The 15,416-nt window shown below is 38.7% G+C and overlaps 1 protein-coding gene across 7 annotated transcripts in view; it reads left to right on the forward strand.

Annotated features, from left to right (window-relative positions):
• The window catches only part of GPM6B (glycoprotein M6B), a 149,348-nt gene that overhangs the window by 99,265 nt on the left and 34,667 nt on the right, over positions 1–15,416 (forward strand). For 2 of the 7 annotated variants that reach the window (XM_067566127.1, XM_067566129.1), the window contains exon 1: positions 14,774–15,176. The exons of 3 other annotated variants lie outside the window; for them this stretch is intronic. In XM_067566127.1, the coding sequence (XP_067422228.1) occupies positions 15,116–15,176 (61 nt within the window). In that variant the 5' untranslated portion in view covers positions 14,774–15,115. Of the gene's footprint in view, positions 1–14,773; positions 15,177–15,416 lie in introns of those variants that run through there. 2 more of the 7 variants (XM_067566125.1, XM_067566126.1) reach the window with 2 other exon arrangements.

The following is a 15,416-nucleotide window of genomic DNA, read 5'->3' on the forward strand; positions in this document are numbered from 1 at the left end:
GAAAGTTCTCTTAATGCCTTTGATTTGTGTGGGAGGAGAGGATGAAATGATTGATATGTAGAATCATAGGAATATAGCAGTTTGCGGATACTGCCAAAGGGTTGTCTAGTCTTTCCCAACCTCACAGTAGCCACGTTGTTATAACTCATTTAATGTTTCAGCCAACAGGCCCAGTTTTACCCAGGATTGAATACTCTGCAAGCAGTCATATTGAAATCAAGTATGGAGATAGAACTGATCCCCATCATGGCCTTAAATTCCTGTTAACTGTCCTGGCTATTTTATTAGCCAGCTCCTCATACCAATGACTGAATAAAAAGCCCCTGACACCCAGCATAAATCCCTCCTCTTTTAGCTTTAACATGAGACTGTGAATTATACCTTCCCTTTGTAAGGTCTTGCCCTTGATACCAAATTATTAAATATTTTGAAGGGTAGAATTGCAGCTGATCATAGAAATAGCAACTAGAAATAAGGTAGAGCTGCTTTCAGATAAATGCTTCCTAATAAACACACAGGCTTCTTTACTACTATTCTAGCCAGATTGCTTTGTGATTTTAACAATCCCCATCATTCTCCCATCCACCCACCTCTCCCCCGCATGAGTTAGGGAGACAAGATCGGTTTTGGACCAGTATCAACCATCGTGTCCTTAAAGTATTCTCCTCGTCTTTCCAGCCACCTACTTCTCCCAAATGCTGCAAGAATGTTAGTAGTGGCTTAAGCCAACCTCTAACTGTTGGGAGTTAGGCGGAAACTTCCCTGAGGGAAAGTTAATCTATAACTGCCAGCTGCTTGGACCTTCCTCACAAGCCTCTGCTACCGGCTGCTGTCAGAGACAGGTTACAGAACTAGATAGATGGAACATGGGTCTGATCCAGTAGGGCAAATTCCTATGTTAGTATTAAAATATGTAACAGAAAAGCACCACCTCTCCCAGGGGATGCTAGCTCGGGGACGCAACTTCAGGAATCTAGCCTTTAGGAGGAACAAAACGGAATGTAAATTAATTGTATTGCCAGGAAATCTCAGTGAAAATGATAGCAAAAGAGTGAAATTCCAGAGTCTATTGATCTGACCAATGTAAATACTCTTGCAGTACTTCCTCTAAAACCCCCAGCCTGACTTTGCAGCCTCATTCTGAACAGACCTTAGGCCATCTCACTCAGAGAGGTGTAGGATCTCAAGAACATCCCCTTTTTCTGCCAGAGCTTCAAGTGCATTATGGAGAGAGTCCTGAGCTGTGCTGCCTTAACAACACATGCTTGCGTGTAGATCACACCAAGATTTTGTAAATTCAGTACTGCCTCAGCGAAACATCTTTTACTTGATGTTGTGATGCTCTTCTTCTTCGGAAAAATTTTACCTAATGTGGGAAGGGATGAAAGCAAAAATGGATTTTACCAAGAAGAGTTGGCTGCCTTCTTGCCACACTAACCAGAGAATAAAAGACAGGTACCAGCATTCTGGCCAGCAGTAGGTTGTCCTTTGAGCATAGGTTGCCTAAAGCTGTTTTGGTATGAGGGTGCTTTGTTTTTCTGCCTCAGCTTTAGCTTCTTTCTTTCCTTTTAATTAGCTGTTCACTTCCTAATTCGGTCCCTCTTTTAAAGCTGTCACCTCTGGTTATACATACTATGGCAACACCCAATATAAAGTAGAGGACAATCAATATATTTTTCTTAAATCTATCAATGCTGCACCTGACTGAATTTTGGTAGTTCTTTCTTACTATAGTTTGTGTAGAGGAAAAGAAAATCAAGTTACTGCTGAGGAAAGCAGCTCTCTGAAGAACTGCAATTGATTTCATAGGGCACTGTCAATGTATATTAGTTCTGAAATCCTTGATGATAGATTGCCTACAAGTCTGGAGTAAGTAAAACAAATGCACATAAAAATGGACAAGTGTGTGTGAGGTTTCAGTAGAACCAATTTACTGGTTTAAAAAAAATTGTTCTTTACCTAGTCCAAAAAACTATTTTTATATTTATAAAAGCATCAGACCATAATACTTTTTAGAAGTGAAGATTTTATCTAGCATGTTTTCTTCTTTTAAAAAGTGAAAACTTGTTAAAGATGCTTTAAGATAGACAGATAATTAAACTTCAAACACTTCTACTAAAAACATCTTGCTCCTTTTGTTTAGACTTTCAAAATGCAGCAGCTTAATGCCTCTATTGTATGGAGGGGAAATATGCTAATTTGAAGCACATTTCCCATCAGAATCCCTTTCAATCATGTCATAGCTGCGATATGAATGATGATAAAAGAGGGAAGAATGGAGAGGCCTGTATTATGAGAGCGCTGCTGTTTGTTATTATGCATTAAGAACAGGGATGAATAGAGCTGTAGAGTTCAGTCACCCATGAAGACCCGTGGTCTGGGCTGCACGGAGACCAGTGAGTTCTCATGGGCTCAGTCTGGTCTCCTTGCGCAACTGACTCTTCTTGAAATCTTTTCTACACGGATGCATACAACAGGGGACTGCCATGTTCCTCCCTCAAGGAGAGCAGTATGCGCACAATTAATATATTGTTGTAGTGGAGGGAGTTATCAGAGGAACTCTAACCAAGACTCTAGCTTGTCAGCCAAGAAGTCACAGAAATAAAGGAGCAGTTCTTGGCCACATTCTGAGGAGATTTGACTGTGCTCCGTTCAATATTTAGAAGTCTGTCTGTGTCCATGTAGCCCATCCCAAAGCACATAAAATCTGATCTGATGTTGTTCTGTACATGTACCCCTGTGCATTCATCAATATGTAATTTTGACAGCTACATGCTTCTCATAATTACAACTCCTGTATCTTTTCTGATTTTTTTCAAATAAAATCAGCTCATTAGAGCGCATAGAATTTAATCTGCATTAACAACTTTCCCTATGTGATAAGAATCTAGCACCCTTCCTTTCCATAATATCTAATGTTAGCAGAAAAGTGACAGCAGTGTCCTCTCCTGTCTTGTATGGCCACCACAGAGCTAGCCTAATACAGATAAGCTTGTCTGTCTGTTAGAGTGATAAGCAAATTGCATTACTGAAGATCTAAAAGCAAAATAGTGTTTTCAAGAGCAGAATTTGACAGTTTTACAGACATAGATTATAGTAATCGCATATAGTCTGCATTTTAAAATCTTTTTGAAATATCTTTAATAGCGATTTTTAAAGCAATATAAACATTAAATACCCCAGTTGAAATATAAATAAAACTCAACCAAATACATATAAAGCTGAATGCATTTTAAAGCTACCAGAACATCTATAAAATGTACCTTGTGGCTGAAAAAAAATCATGTCCTGTCTCTAAGGCTTATGATATTCTGACTATATTGGTGCATATATATATATTGATTGGGAGGAGTCTCAGTTGTCCTGTGAGCATCTGAGAATCAAATTAAGACTCTTCTGGTTTTTTAGTTTTATATTTTAATCAGTGTTAGTTTTATTTACTGTACAAGATTATCTATGCTTAAGTGAACTCATACAATGGAAATAGAAGGAATACAATGGAAATAGAAGGAACTGTGTTAACTACTCATAACTAAGCAATGGATCTCCTGATAAAGACATTAGGATACTTGCCTGAAATTGTGTTTCTAGCTAGAATCAGCTTACAGTTCAAGTTATTTGGGGCCTGAAGATGCCAAAAACAAAGTTCTAATAGAAAATTAACAAAAATGTGCTTTTATGCATATGTTTCACTATATTGCTGCTGTCTTTTATTTCCTGTGCATCTAACATAACTCCCCCCCCCCACCCCACCCTGGTCTTTTAACCATTATCCTATTTTAATTTTTCAACTTACTTCTACTAATAAATATTTCAACAGCTAAATCAGACTGGATGATTTGCTCAGGAACGACAAGACATATGTCACGCTGCACATAATGGCATGGGGGGAGGGGCAAAAAGAGCAAAGCCTCGGTACCGTGTTAACCAACATACTTCTGAACAGCCCAAAACAGTGAGGTGGCTTGGTCTGTTGACCAATATATTGACACAGTGCTATGATTCTTCATCCATAGGCCCAAAATGGAGCTTAGCCAGGGAGAAGGGAGAGAGCTTATTGGCTGAAGATCGTTTCTGCCCTCATATCTTTCTCCCCCCATCACATCTCTCCCTCCCCCCGCCAAAAAAAAAATGAAAGGGTGGGAGTGAGACGGGACAATGAATAATAAGAGATCTATGGGTGATGATAAAAGAGCAGATTGGCACGAGTTTACAATACCATTGAGAGCAAAAATGCCCAGTGCAGTTTTGAACTGCATATGTAGAGGCATCAAGTCACATCAGGAGCAAGTATTTAACAGTCCCTTTCTATGCAGCTGGCAAGAGAGCACTGGGAATAATGCCTTTAATCCTGGGAAACTCCAGTACCAGAAAGATACTGACAAATTGGATGGAGCTCAGAGAGCCTAATAATAATCATAATCCAAAGGTAGGAGGAAATTCACATATGATGAAACATTAAAAGAAAAAAATTCTATTCTAAATAATGACAGTGCAGATATAGTGGCTTGCAAGTGTTTTAAATGAATAAACACCAAGTTTGGAAAGAAATTATTTAGTTAGGCATAAGTAGGAATAATGGGATGGAAAAGGAAAATGTATGCTGAACTTCAAGGAAATCTCCCTGCTGGTGACGGCTGTGGAATAGTCTCCCAAGCAAATTGTTGAAAACCTCAGGACTTGGGACACTTAAAAACCAGACTAGACAAAATGCTAGATATATATTAGTATAGGGACTTGTCCTGCCCTGGCAGTGGAATTTCCAGACAGCCTATCTGGGAATTGTGAATGAAGACTGCTACTCTGTCTTTAACTCACCCTGTAGTGCTTTTGTCTTGAAGCTGATTTTGTATGTGAAATCACTCACTGCTCTGAGATTCAGCAAAACCTAGACATGACATGGTCCAGACATAACTCCAAATTTCCTAGCTTTAGTCAAGTTAAGCTACTCAATATTATAAGATAGGGTTTTTATTTAATTATGTTGAGTTCCCCAAGTACACACTTAACTTCTTGTGTGTGCAGCTGCTTGTGTGTAAGTGAAAGAACGGTTAAACACTTCAGCAGCCATTGTTTGTTGCCCATGAACGGCATTCTCAAGGGCATTGTGAAGTGCAGAAAGAACCGTTACTTTATACGTGACTAGGATTCCAATAGATGAAGAGCTTCAGATCAGAAGAGGGGCTTGGAAAAGCTACACTTTTTCAAGTTGCCTGGCATATACTTAGTCTATGAGTTAATTGGGAACCCTCAAAGTAGAACTTGCTAATGTCCTGCAGTCCTCTTAATGGGAAAATCTGTATTTTCAGAGAATATGATAATCAATCGGGAACCCGTTAGTCAGTATCTCAGTTAAGAAATTCATGAGTAAATATCTTGTACACAAATAGAAAATACACTTATTATTTAACAGGTGGCCTATGGTTGATCTTTCTCATCTATGGTTTAATCTCATTGAAATAAAAGCTGACTCAGAAGGTGTTCAAACTAGTGTTTAAATAAACATTGGTTTCAACACCTTGTACCCAACGATTTATTTCTACACTTTCTGTGATGTAAGCATTTTGACTGAGATAAAGAGGTGTATGGATTCAGCTGCTACTGTATAAAATGCCAATATTTCCTGACTAAAATCCTGGATCTATTGGAGTTAATCATAGTTTTGCCATTGACTTCATTGGGGTCAGGATTTCACCCCAGATATTTTAGATGAAAAGTTGATATGTATTTGTTCAGGAATGGCTTCTTGCAACACACTTATGGCTCTCTTATTTTGGTGGCAACCTCAAACTCAAGAAAAGTATGTGAAACTAAATTTCTGTTTCAGAAAGATGGCCTGGTGGTTAAAGCCCAGAATTAGATGTCCTCAAACTTGAGTAGCATTTTTGTCTCGACCACAGGATTCCTAGATGATCTTCAATGGGCAGCTCACTTAATTCTTTGTGCCACAATTTCTCAATATATAAAATGGTGATAAAAATTTAACTTTACCCTCCTTGGGCTGTTTTAGATGCTTCCTTCACATTGTGAGATCTTTAGCTGGAAGACACTATAACATTGCTCAGTGTGAGTATGTGCCTGCATGCGTGAACAGATTCACTCCCAAATAAATGTGTGTTCCAGTGGCTCTATAAATTACAGATTTCATCTTTTTCTTTTGACAGGATGGATAGATTTCTACAGTCTGAGGAAGCAAGCCACAGTTGTTTTTGTTTTTTTTTAATTTCTGTATGATTGCAGCATGAGTTTTAGGCAGTATTTTTAATCTCTGGGTTCTAGTGGCATATAGGGCAAATCACATTTTGCTTTTGTGCTTTGTCACCAAAAGCCCTACATAACATTTAACACTTTTTGTATTGCACTTCACATTTTCAAAGCAATGTGCAAAAATTGCCTGATCCTGATTTAGAATTAACTGGGATTAAAAACATGTCCTTGGGATGTAAAGTTGGATGTAGTTTTTCTTTTTCTCTATATATTTGATATATAGTAAATAAAATTTTATCTTTAGATGACCTCTGGCTTACAAAGTATCTCAAAAATTGAAAAGTAAGAAAGCTTTTACAGATTTGAAGCCAGTAACTCTTGGAAATCAAGCCAAATTTTCTTTCTTTTCTTGTTCACCCCTGTACAGCCTAATTTAAAGTGGTGATAATGCAAATAATCATATTCAACTCCAAAAGACAGAGGCATCCCTCAGATGGTTCTGGGTTTCATTGTAATCAAAGACTGAAGCAAAGATTAATGTTTTTGAGGTGAGATTTGGAGAGAGTGGTTTGGTGGTTCAGACTCAGAGAGAGCCAGATGGACGAGGCAGCACATCTTAAAGTGCAGTGCCCCTATCTCGCAGGCTGTGGAGAGTTGTGGATAGGGGAATAGATAAATCAATATTGGAGGCCTGAAAAAAGTGACAGGAGACTATCGGTAAATGGGAATGCAGAGATGGAAGGTGAAGCAAGTCAGTGGGGATTTTTGAAGATAGAAGTCTGAGTAAAAGATGAGAGGATGGGAGAGAACAGTCTTTTCCATCTCCACTAGTTAAGATTCTGTTTGGTCATTCTGTGCTATGTCTGGAAGTACTCTTTAATAGATTCTCAAGTGTTTTGTCTAGTATTCTTTTACATGACCAGTGATGGGCTTTTGCCACTTCCCGCTAGCAGACTGTGGAGTCTTTCCCAGGGTATTCAATCAGTAATTGTATACTATAATAACATAATTTTCCTTGGCACAATTTCATCCCATTTATCTTAGTTCCTCATACCTCAAATGTCTTTCCTTCTTAGTTTTTTGCAAGCTTCAAATAGAGAGCAGCTATGAGTAGCTGAAGGTTTGAGAGAGACACAAACACTATTCCAGGTTGGGGAACACTTTTGATACAAATAGACTTATATTTTTCTTCATATGTAGTTTATGGTTACATACAGTAAACAACATAAACATGCGATAATGAATGTGGTATAAACATCTAAGGAGACACTTCAGCTGATCCAGGATTAAGTACAGATGACAATTTTCCGAGGTGGCCAGACAGTTTTAGACATGAAAGGTGTAGGAGGAGAGAGTTCAGAGTCCAGGATGATTCCAATCTATTCAGCTTTAGGTGCAAAGTTACTGTCTAAATTGAGGAAAATGAGAGTGAAGACAAAGGACTTTAGTCTTGCATAGCTTGGAGCTGATACTGCAGCTTCCTGCTGCTGGATGTTTCAGAATCAAGGCAGAGAAATAGAGCGATCAGCAAGTGAGTCAGGAGTGCATCTGCATAGATGTAATGTCAAAGTTAGCAGGGAGATATCCCTGGAGAGGGATGCAGAGAACTTGAATCTTGCAGTATTTAAAGCAAGAATGAGTGAAGTGGGATGGGGTGGCTTCAGTGGCATCCACAAAGTGATTGGAAATATGAGTTAAACCTGGAGAGAAGAATGCTAGAAATGCATCTTATTGAGACACTGGAAAAAGATATTTATAGTGTTGAAATATGCACTTAAGTTGTGAACAGATGAGAATCTCTAGGGGATATGGCAAGGTAAGTATTGTGTAAATAAGGTGTTAAAATCTACAGTGCATTTGAATTCAAAGGTTGAGTCAGCTCCCATCCCATGGTATTGACTCCAGATAATGGAGCTGAATATAAAATAGGATTACATTTTGGTGGAAAAAAAACCAGACCAGATGCATGGCATTTGCCCTCATTCAGCTATGACTTGGAAACTGCTGCAGATGCTATAGGGGATATTGAGGTTGATAAATGTGCCCGAATCTTAACCTCTAGGTGGGAGGAGGAAGTATCTGTAATGTGTGTTTAGCAGTGGCTATAGTACCTTTGCTTGATTTGTAAAGATTTTGCAGTTATGTAGTCAGCGGATAGTGTTAATTGGATAAGTAGACAGTTGAACTCATGTTTAAATAGGAGGCTTTAAAACCTTCAAAAGCAGCCATGCCTTCCACTTCTAGGACTACAAACTTAGCCATTGAATGTTGTGTGAGTAGAGCTGGAGGAGAAGCCTACAAAGATGTAAAAGGACATTGTAAATGTCAGTGGTTAAATAAAAGCTGTTTCTGGTAGGGAAGATGTGTGCTAGGCTTGGCAAGATCTATTTCACAGTTCAATTGTCATTCCAAGAGATTCTGCATTAGTTCTGGTGAATTTATAGTTGTGGAAATATAGCTGCTTTGGTTTTCACTAGCCCTTAGTGTGTGTGTCTTTTGGGAGGGGGGAAGAAGTATGTGAGTTATAGGGCTATATTTGTTAAATATGTCATAGAATTTAGAGACCTACTAAAGCAATCTAATACATTTTACTGCCAGGGAATCACTCATTACCTACAAAACATTTACCACATAACCCCTGTTTTAAAAGCCCCATATAATGGGGATTCCACTTTACTTTGGCAGACTGTTCTATGTCAGGAACTGTGCCTGATATTTAGCCAGAATTTTCCTTTCTAAATTTCAACAGTTGCATCCTCTTTTATTATGCTAAATAATTCTCCTCACTCCTTGCTATCCTGTTCCCTTTCACTTAGCCAACCTGTATATATTTATAATCTTTCCTTATATATATTCACTCTAGGCTCAAAATCATTTTTGTCGTTTTTGCATGAGTCCCTCCAATTTGTCAACATATTTCTGGTAACCAGGTGCCAAGAACAGAACATGATATTTCAGGAATGGTCAGGCCAGAGCTCTGTATAGAGGGCACATTGATTCCACATTGATGTATGCAGCCCAACATTTTATTGGCTTTTTTTTTTTGTACAGCTGTTTCACATTTTTTTTTCATGATTGCTGTTTTCCATACTTCTCTTCCTGTTGATATTTGTAGTTTGACTGTATTTTTCCACAGCTCTTAGGTTTTTATTTCAAAAGATTAACCTTTTTTTAAAATTTCCATACACAATTATCATCTCTAAAAGTCTTTGTTGTATTATGCTATTCTAGCTAATATTCTTAACACCTTCCAGCTCAGTTTAATCTGTGAATTTCATTAATATACTGTTTACTTCTTTTTCTAAACAAATATTATTTAATAAGACCATCCCTAATGCAGACCATTGCAGTACCCCCCAGTTCCACACCTCTCCTTGACTTGTTATTTTGGCATGAGGAAACAGTCTGAAGGACTACAAACAAAGGGTCATGATAACTGGCAGTGTTCATACTCAAGCCATTTTTACTCCCTTTTGAGAATAGGTTTTGTGAGACTCTGTACTGAAGGCTTAACCACACTAAAATCTAAATATATTAAATCTGCTTGACCTCGTCCACAAATTTGTAAAACTATTAATATTACAGATTAATTAATATTATCAGTTTGTGAGGTAGTACCCAAACTTTCTGAATCCATGCTACTTATTGGTTATGGTTGTTTTATCTGTTGGTCAAATCCTGCTGGCCTTCCTCATGCAAGTAGTCCCAGTGGTCAAAATTTTCAAACCTGCGTGCCTAAATTTTAGGGTTTTATACTGCTACCCATCACTTTAGCATCCAACAATAAAATCAGTAACAATAGCTAATCTTTAGTGACTTCAGGGAGTCTTTGGCTTTCCTCCCTTTTTGGCTCCTAAATCTATATTTAGCCATCCCAAAAATGTGGCCTTTGAAAATCAGGTCTGTTACATTTAAGGAGACTACAGTTCACTCATATAACCATATTTAGACACCCAGGTTTGAAAACTTATGGCATTTGACTGTGATGGGAATTTTATTGAAACTACTCTGATAAGTAAGGGCAATAGGATTTGGCCCAAGATATTTAGGGGCTGATTTCTCTCACTATTTGTTTTGCTGTTTTATGAGGAATAGATATCAGGATCGTTCTTGTTTATCTGCGGTCATTTGGCAATTGCCTACTTCTCTGATTTTTTAAAAAATAATTGAGAATTTTCATTGTGATGAACTAAATTCACCAGCCATTCCCATATTGCCTAGAATGCTAAGGTCCCAATACCACCCTATGCGCAGACGTCCAGGATTGAGGTCTCGGTCTCGGGGACGGACACACACACACGGACACACTCTGCATGTTATGTAGAGTATTAAAAGTGCAATTTTATTATTCCTCATAAACCTTCATTAGTGATGTCACTACTTAGTAAATATGAGACAATAATATCACTTAGAATTTTATTTTTCAAGCAGTTCAGCATGTCAAAGAACTTGCAGGCAGATTTTTAAAGCATCTCACAAGTATGTGATAGCTACGAAGTTAAAACAAATTACCATGTTTTGAACTTATCCCATGGTATGAAAAAATTGTCAGTTATAACTAACTAAATAAGCATTATCTCAGAGAGTTTTCACCCAACTGTAGACAACCTGGGGCTACAAATGTATATAGGGTTTGGATGAAATTTAAGTGGTTGAAACTTCACATCTATGGTTTATAATGTCTGGAAAAATCCAAATAAAAGCATATGTTAAATTGTGTGTATATTTGCTCTTTCTTTAAGAAGAATGTATGCTTGTATTATCTGCTTACTTTAAAACCAGCCACTTAGACTATATATTGCAATTCTGTGTGCTACAGAGTCTCAGGATTTAGCCTTGAAAAACCCAAACTGTATGTTTCAGCTTCAAATTTTCTTTGAGAAAAGTGTGAGAAACCTCTTTGTTGTAGCTCTGTAAAGCCTTTGTAGAAATGGTGGAGTGTGTCCATCTACTTAAAGCTTATAATGAATTTTCTATAACTTATCAGAGATCTCCTTATTCTTTGTGAATGTAGAGTAGGTTGTCACTGACATGAATAGGGGCAGCCAGTGTTCAAAGGGAATGGACACCTGCTAACAGAATTGTTTTAAATATATATATGTAAATATAGTTATTTCTATATATATAATATATTTAACATAGTGTTAATTTATATAATTGCAATGTTTTGCTTTGGCCAAGAAAAATAATTACAGCTATTTAAATAAATTAGACAGTTCAAAATAAAGCAGGGAGTTATTTTGTATTAACTTATTATCCACGGGGACCTATTCCGCAGAGTTCTCACGTACTTAACTCTGTTGCTTTGACTCCCAGTGTCCTGTTATAGGCTTAGGGCTGTGCTTTAGCAGGAGAGTCCTCCATTCACCCCCAACACTCATTTTTTATTTCATTTTGAGCAGCAAGTAAAATGTTGCTCTTTTGAACTCCTGGGGTGTAATTGTGTGACTCTCCCAGCATTGGTTATCTGGATCAACCATGGTTATCTGGATGTCAGTCTCTGGAGATCATTTTTGTTAGGCTTTTTAAAACTGTTCTGATGAGGAAAGGATAGATTCTGCATTCAAAAATTCTTCGTGGTTGTCTGGGTAACGCTGCCCACAGTGGTGGAGATATCTATCTAGTGTTTGTATACAACCTGTTATCTCCCTGGAGGGGACAGTGCTTTCTGAAAAGGACCTATCTAATTTTGAGAGGAGATGGGGGGTCTTGGGCTTTTAGGTTTCTGGTTGCAGTGCTCTTGAACATGTACTACTAGCTGATATGTGTAATAGCACTGATGGTAGCAGAGGAGATCACAGTGTTTGTTCTCTCTGCAGTGCTTGTTAACAAAGGGAAAGAAGTGGAGGAGAATTCAGAAATGATTGAAATAAGATGATAGAGTGACATTTTTCAGCAGTCTGGAAAGCAGTGAGGAGTGGGAGAGAACTTCACACTTCACTGCATCACTTAAAACTTTAGAGAATGATTCAGTAGCTAGAATTAATAATGCTTTAAATAGTTAGATTGATGGCTGCTGAAGACATTAGTTCAAGTTCTTCGGTAGTTAATGTGTTCTTCTAGTGTTATGTAATTCTTCACTACTTGGGGGTGGGAAGGGCGATCTTTGGAAGAAGTGGGGGATGGTCTCCACCTCCCACTAGCTTTGTTAATAAAACATCTGTTCTAAAGTCCTGAACTCATTCAGCAAAAACTACTTATGAACCAGGAAACATACAGTTCAACTTTCATAGGTCTTACTTAAATTTACTGGCGGTTCTATAGTGGTTTTCTTCTGAAGACAACAGAGATAAGTGGGTCAGCCAAAACATTAAAAAAACAAAACAAGAAAACCCCAAAGATGATAATTGTATCTTGGGAAGTATGCCACACATCATTAACCTATTAAAATTACATCAGTTTGGATTTATTTCCATGCTCGGGGGTGGAAGGGAGAAGAAATCAAGTAGCAGTCTTCCAAATAGGAAAGTAAAAGCCAGATATATTAAGTAAATTTAAGTAAATACGGCACAGCAATTACCAGAAACACTACCATATTGTTGATAAACTATAAGAGTATCAGTGATTTCACTTGCAGAAACAAGTAGTCAGCTACCTTTCCATTTTGACTTGTTACTTTCTGGCACTTCAGTGAAACTTGGAGATGTGTGTCTTTTAGCAAATTGTCTTGTCGTTATCTTGTATTCTCATTTTCCCTGATGTCAGATGCAAACATGCCCTCAAAGTTTTCTTTGTTTACAAGGATCTTTAGACCAAAATTCAATTCTGTTCTGCATAGGTTCTTATCAGTAAAATATCTGATAGCACCATAGCATCTGAGTCCTTTCGCGTGTCTCATGTGGTTGGTTTTTTTCTCGTTTCCCCAGGAGGAGAATTATGTGTGTGTATGGTGTATTATTTAAAAATGTGAACATGTTGCTCTGTGTTCATATTAGCGAAGGCTGGTTGAAGACGTGCTCCTTGTACTTGGAGGGGAAGGTGGTGAGGTTTATGGTGGTCCTTAGTTCCTGGGGGAGTTCATTTCACAGCCTCGGGCCAGCCCCCTGAGAAAACTCCTACACAGACAGACTTTACTTTGGCAGTAGAAAATACGTTTGTGCTAGAGCACAGTTTCTCAACCTGTGGTACGAGACACAGGCAGGGGATACGCGGCGAAAAACCCAGTGAAGGGAGGCAGGCGGCAGCCACCCGCTTCCCGCCCGGTCCCAGCTCCCAGAGTGGAAAATTGGGTGTTGGGGTACTTATTAAAATTTTCAGAAGTTAGGGGGTACTTGCTAATTAAAAGGTTGAGAAACACTGTGCTAGAGGAGCAGAGCTGTTGATGAGAGGCCTTATTCCAGAGCTTTAGGTGAGCTTTTTGATATCGTATCCAATGTATTGCAGACCAGTTGGGAGGTGAAGTGGTGGGGAACTGAGGCCAGGTCATCATTTGCAGGATGGAACAGAGTCTCTTAATTAACTGAAGATGGTAGAAAGCATGAAGGTAGAATAACGTGCTGCCATTGAGAGTTTAATGTTAATGAGAAATCCAGGAGCAATCCCAAACTGTGAACTGAATTGATCAATTGTGGGTGTGAACCTTATAATCAAAGGAGACTGCATCCTGGCTGCAAACTCTTCAGAGTGCTTTCCTCTGTCCACCCTTTTGCTCCAGTTACATATATGGAAGGTGCAGGATATGGGACTTATCCAATGTGGTATTGAGCACCCTCAGTAGCCCCTACAGTCAGCTGATGCCTCATCTCCTTCCAAGTTCAGCCCCAGGGCCAAAATTTTGAAATTGGTTCAAATCACTGACTTCTGTGATCCCTGAGGATGTAATTCTGTAAAATAAAGGTCTCTTCTTTAATTGCCTAAGACACTAATTCAGAGAAGCAGTTTAAAATACACTTAGGTCCATCACTTTTCAGCACATGCTTAACTATAAGCACATGGTTAACGTTAAGCATGTGCTTAATTGCTGCCCTGAAAAGGGATGTTCCCTTGAAATGGGGTGGCGAGTTTTTCAAGCATTTGGAAATGATGGACTGTATGCTTGTTTACCCAGTTTTATTTTAAAAATGATTCCATTGCACTTCTGTGTTCACATTGTTGTAGTGATCTTTGCTAGCCACAGGAGAAGGACAGGATTTTAAACTCTGCTTTACCCACAGATTCCATAATATGGACACACAAACATCCATACACAATTGTTTGTTTTCCTTTGGTTTGCGCTGTGTGAGAGCCAAACCTTACTTGCTTCTTAAAGCCAGCAGAAGATAAACCGGAGGCGGTACGCACATTCTGTTTATGTTCTCTGCAAGAGCAGAGGGCATATGGAATAAATCAAAATGTGAAGCATAATAATAGGGTCCCATGGGAAAGAGAGCTTTGTGATTGTGTAATGACATGCACTCTCCTTAGAGACAGGGATGGGGGGCTAGCTTCATAGCTGAGTCATGCGACAGGAGGGGGCTTCTTTCATTCTCACATGCATCCCCACTTCTGATGTCACAAATCCATTCTTTGCTGAGAGAATTGATTAACATTCATTGGGAGCCTCTGGAGAAAGAGAGAGAAGGGGAAAGAGAGTGCACGCAAGGAGAAAAGATGGTTAGCCGATTCCTCCCATCCCAGCTACAAAGAAGTTGAGACACATTCAGAGACAGAATGGCTATTTGTAACTGGGGTCCTTGGTGACGTATGGCTGAGCGTTTCCTGGCACAAATCTTTATGGACCAGTAAGCAGAGCGAAATTGAAGCTGACAAGACTTTTTGCATTTTGGAAAGGACTGTAGTCTACTGTAGTGAAGAACAGAGCCACTCAATCACTGCTGCTGTAAATAAGAGACAGAAGGGAGTAAGAAAGAAAGAAGAGAAAAAGATTTTGCTGGGGGGGAGGGAGGTGAAAGCATTTTTGGTGGATGGTATGAAGCCAGCCATGGAAACTGCAGCGGAGGAAAATACAGAACAAAGCCAAGAGAAAAAAGGTACCCTGAGGTCTAACAATAGCCTGTTTAAATCTTTTCATTGAGGGTACTTAAAGAGGGTTAGACCGTTTTTGTCACTCTTTTTAGAACATCTCTTAAACAATCATTATTGCATCTTTCTAGCTTCCAGGGGGTTTTTCCTGTAAGGCTTGACAGCAAATTAATAGAATAGGAATTTTTCCCTCTGGGTATGTTCTCACTGTGAATCTTCTCCAACCCTATAAAAACGGTGTGTTTTCG

Source organism: Emydura macquarii, unplaced genomic scaffold (assembly GCF_026122565.2).
Source record: "Emydura macquarii macquarii isolate MOO-44397 ecotype Brisbane River unplaced genomic scaffold, CSIRO-AGI_Emac_v2 contig_2734, whole genome shotgun sequence".
Classification (NCBI taxonomy): domain Eukaryota; kingdom Metazoa; phylum Chordata; order Testudines; family Chelidae; genus Emydura; species Emydura macquarii.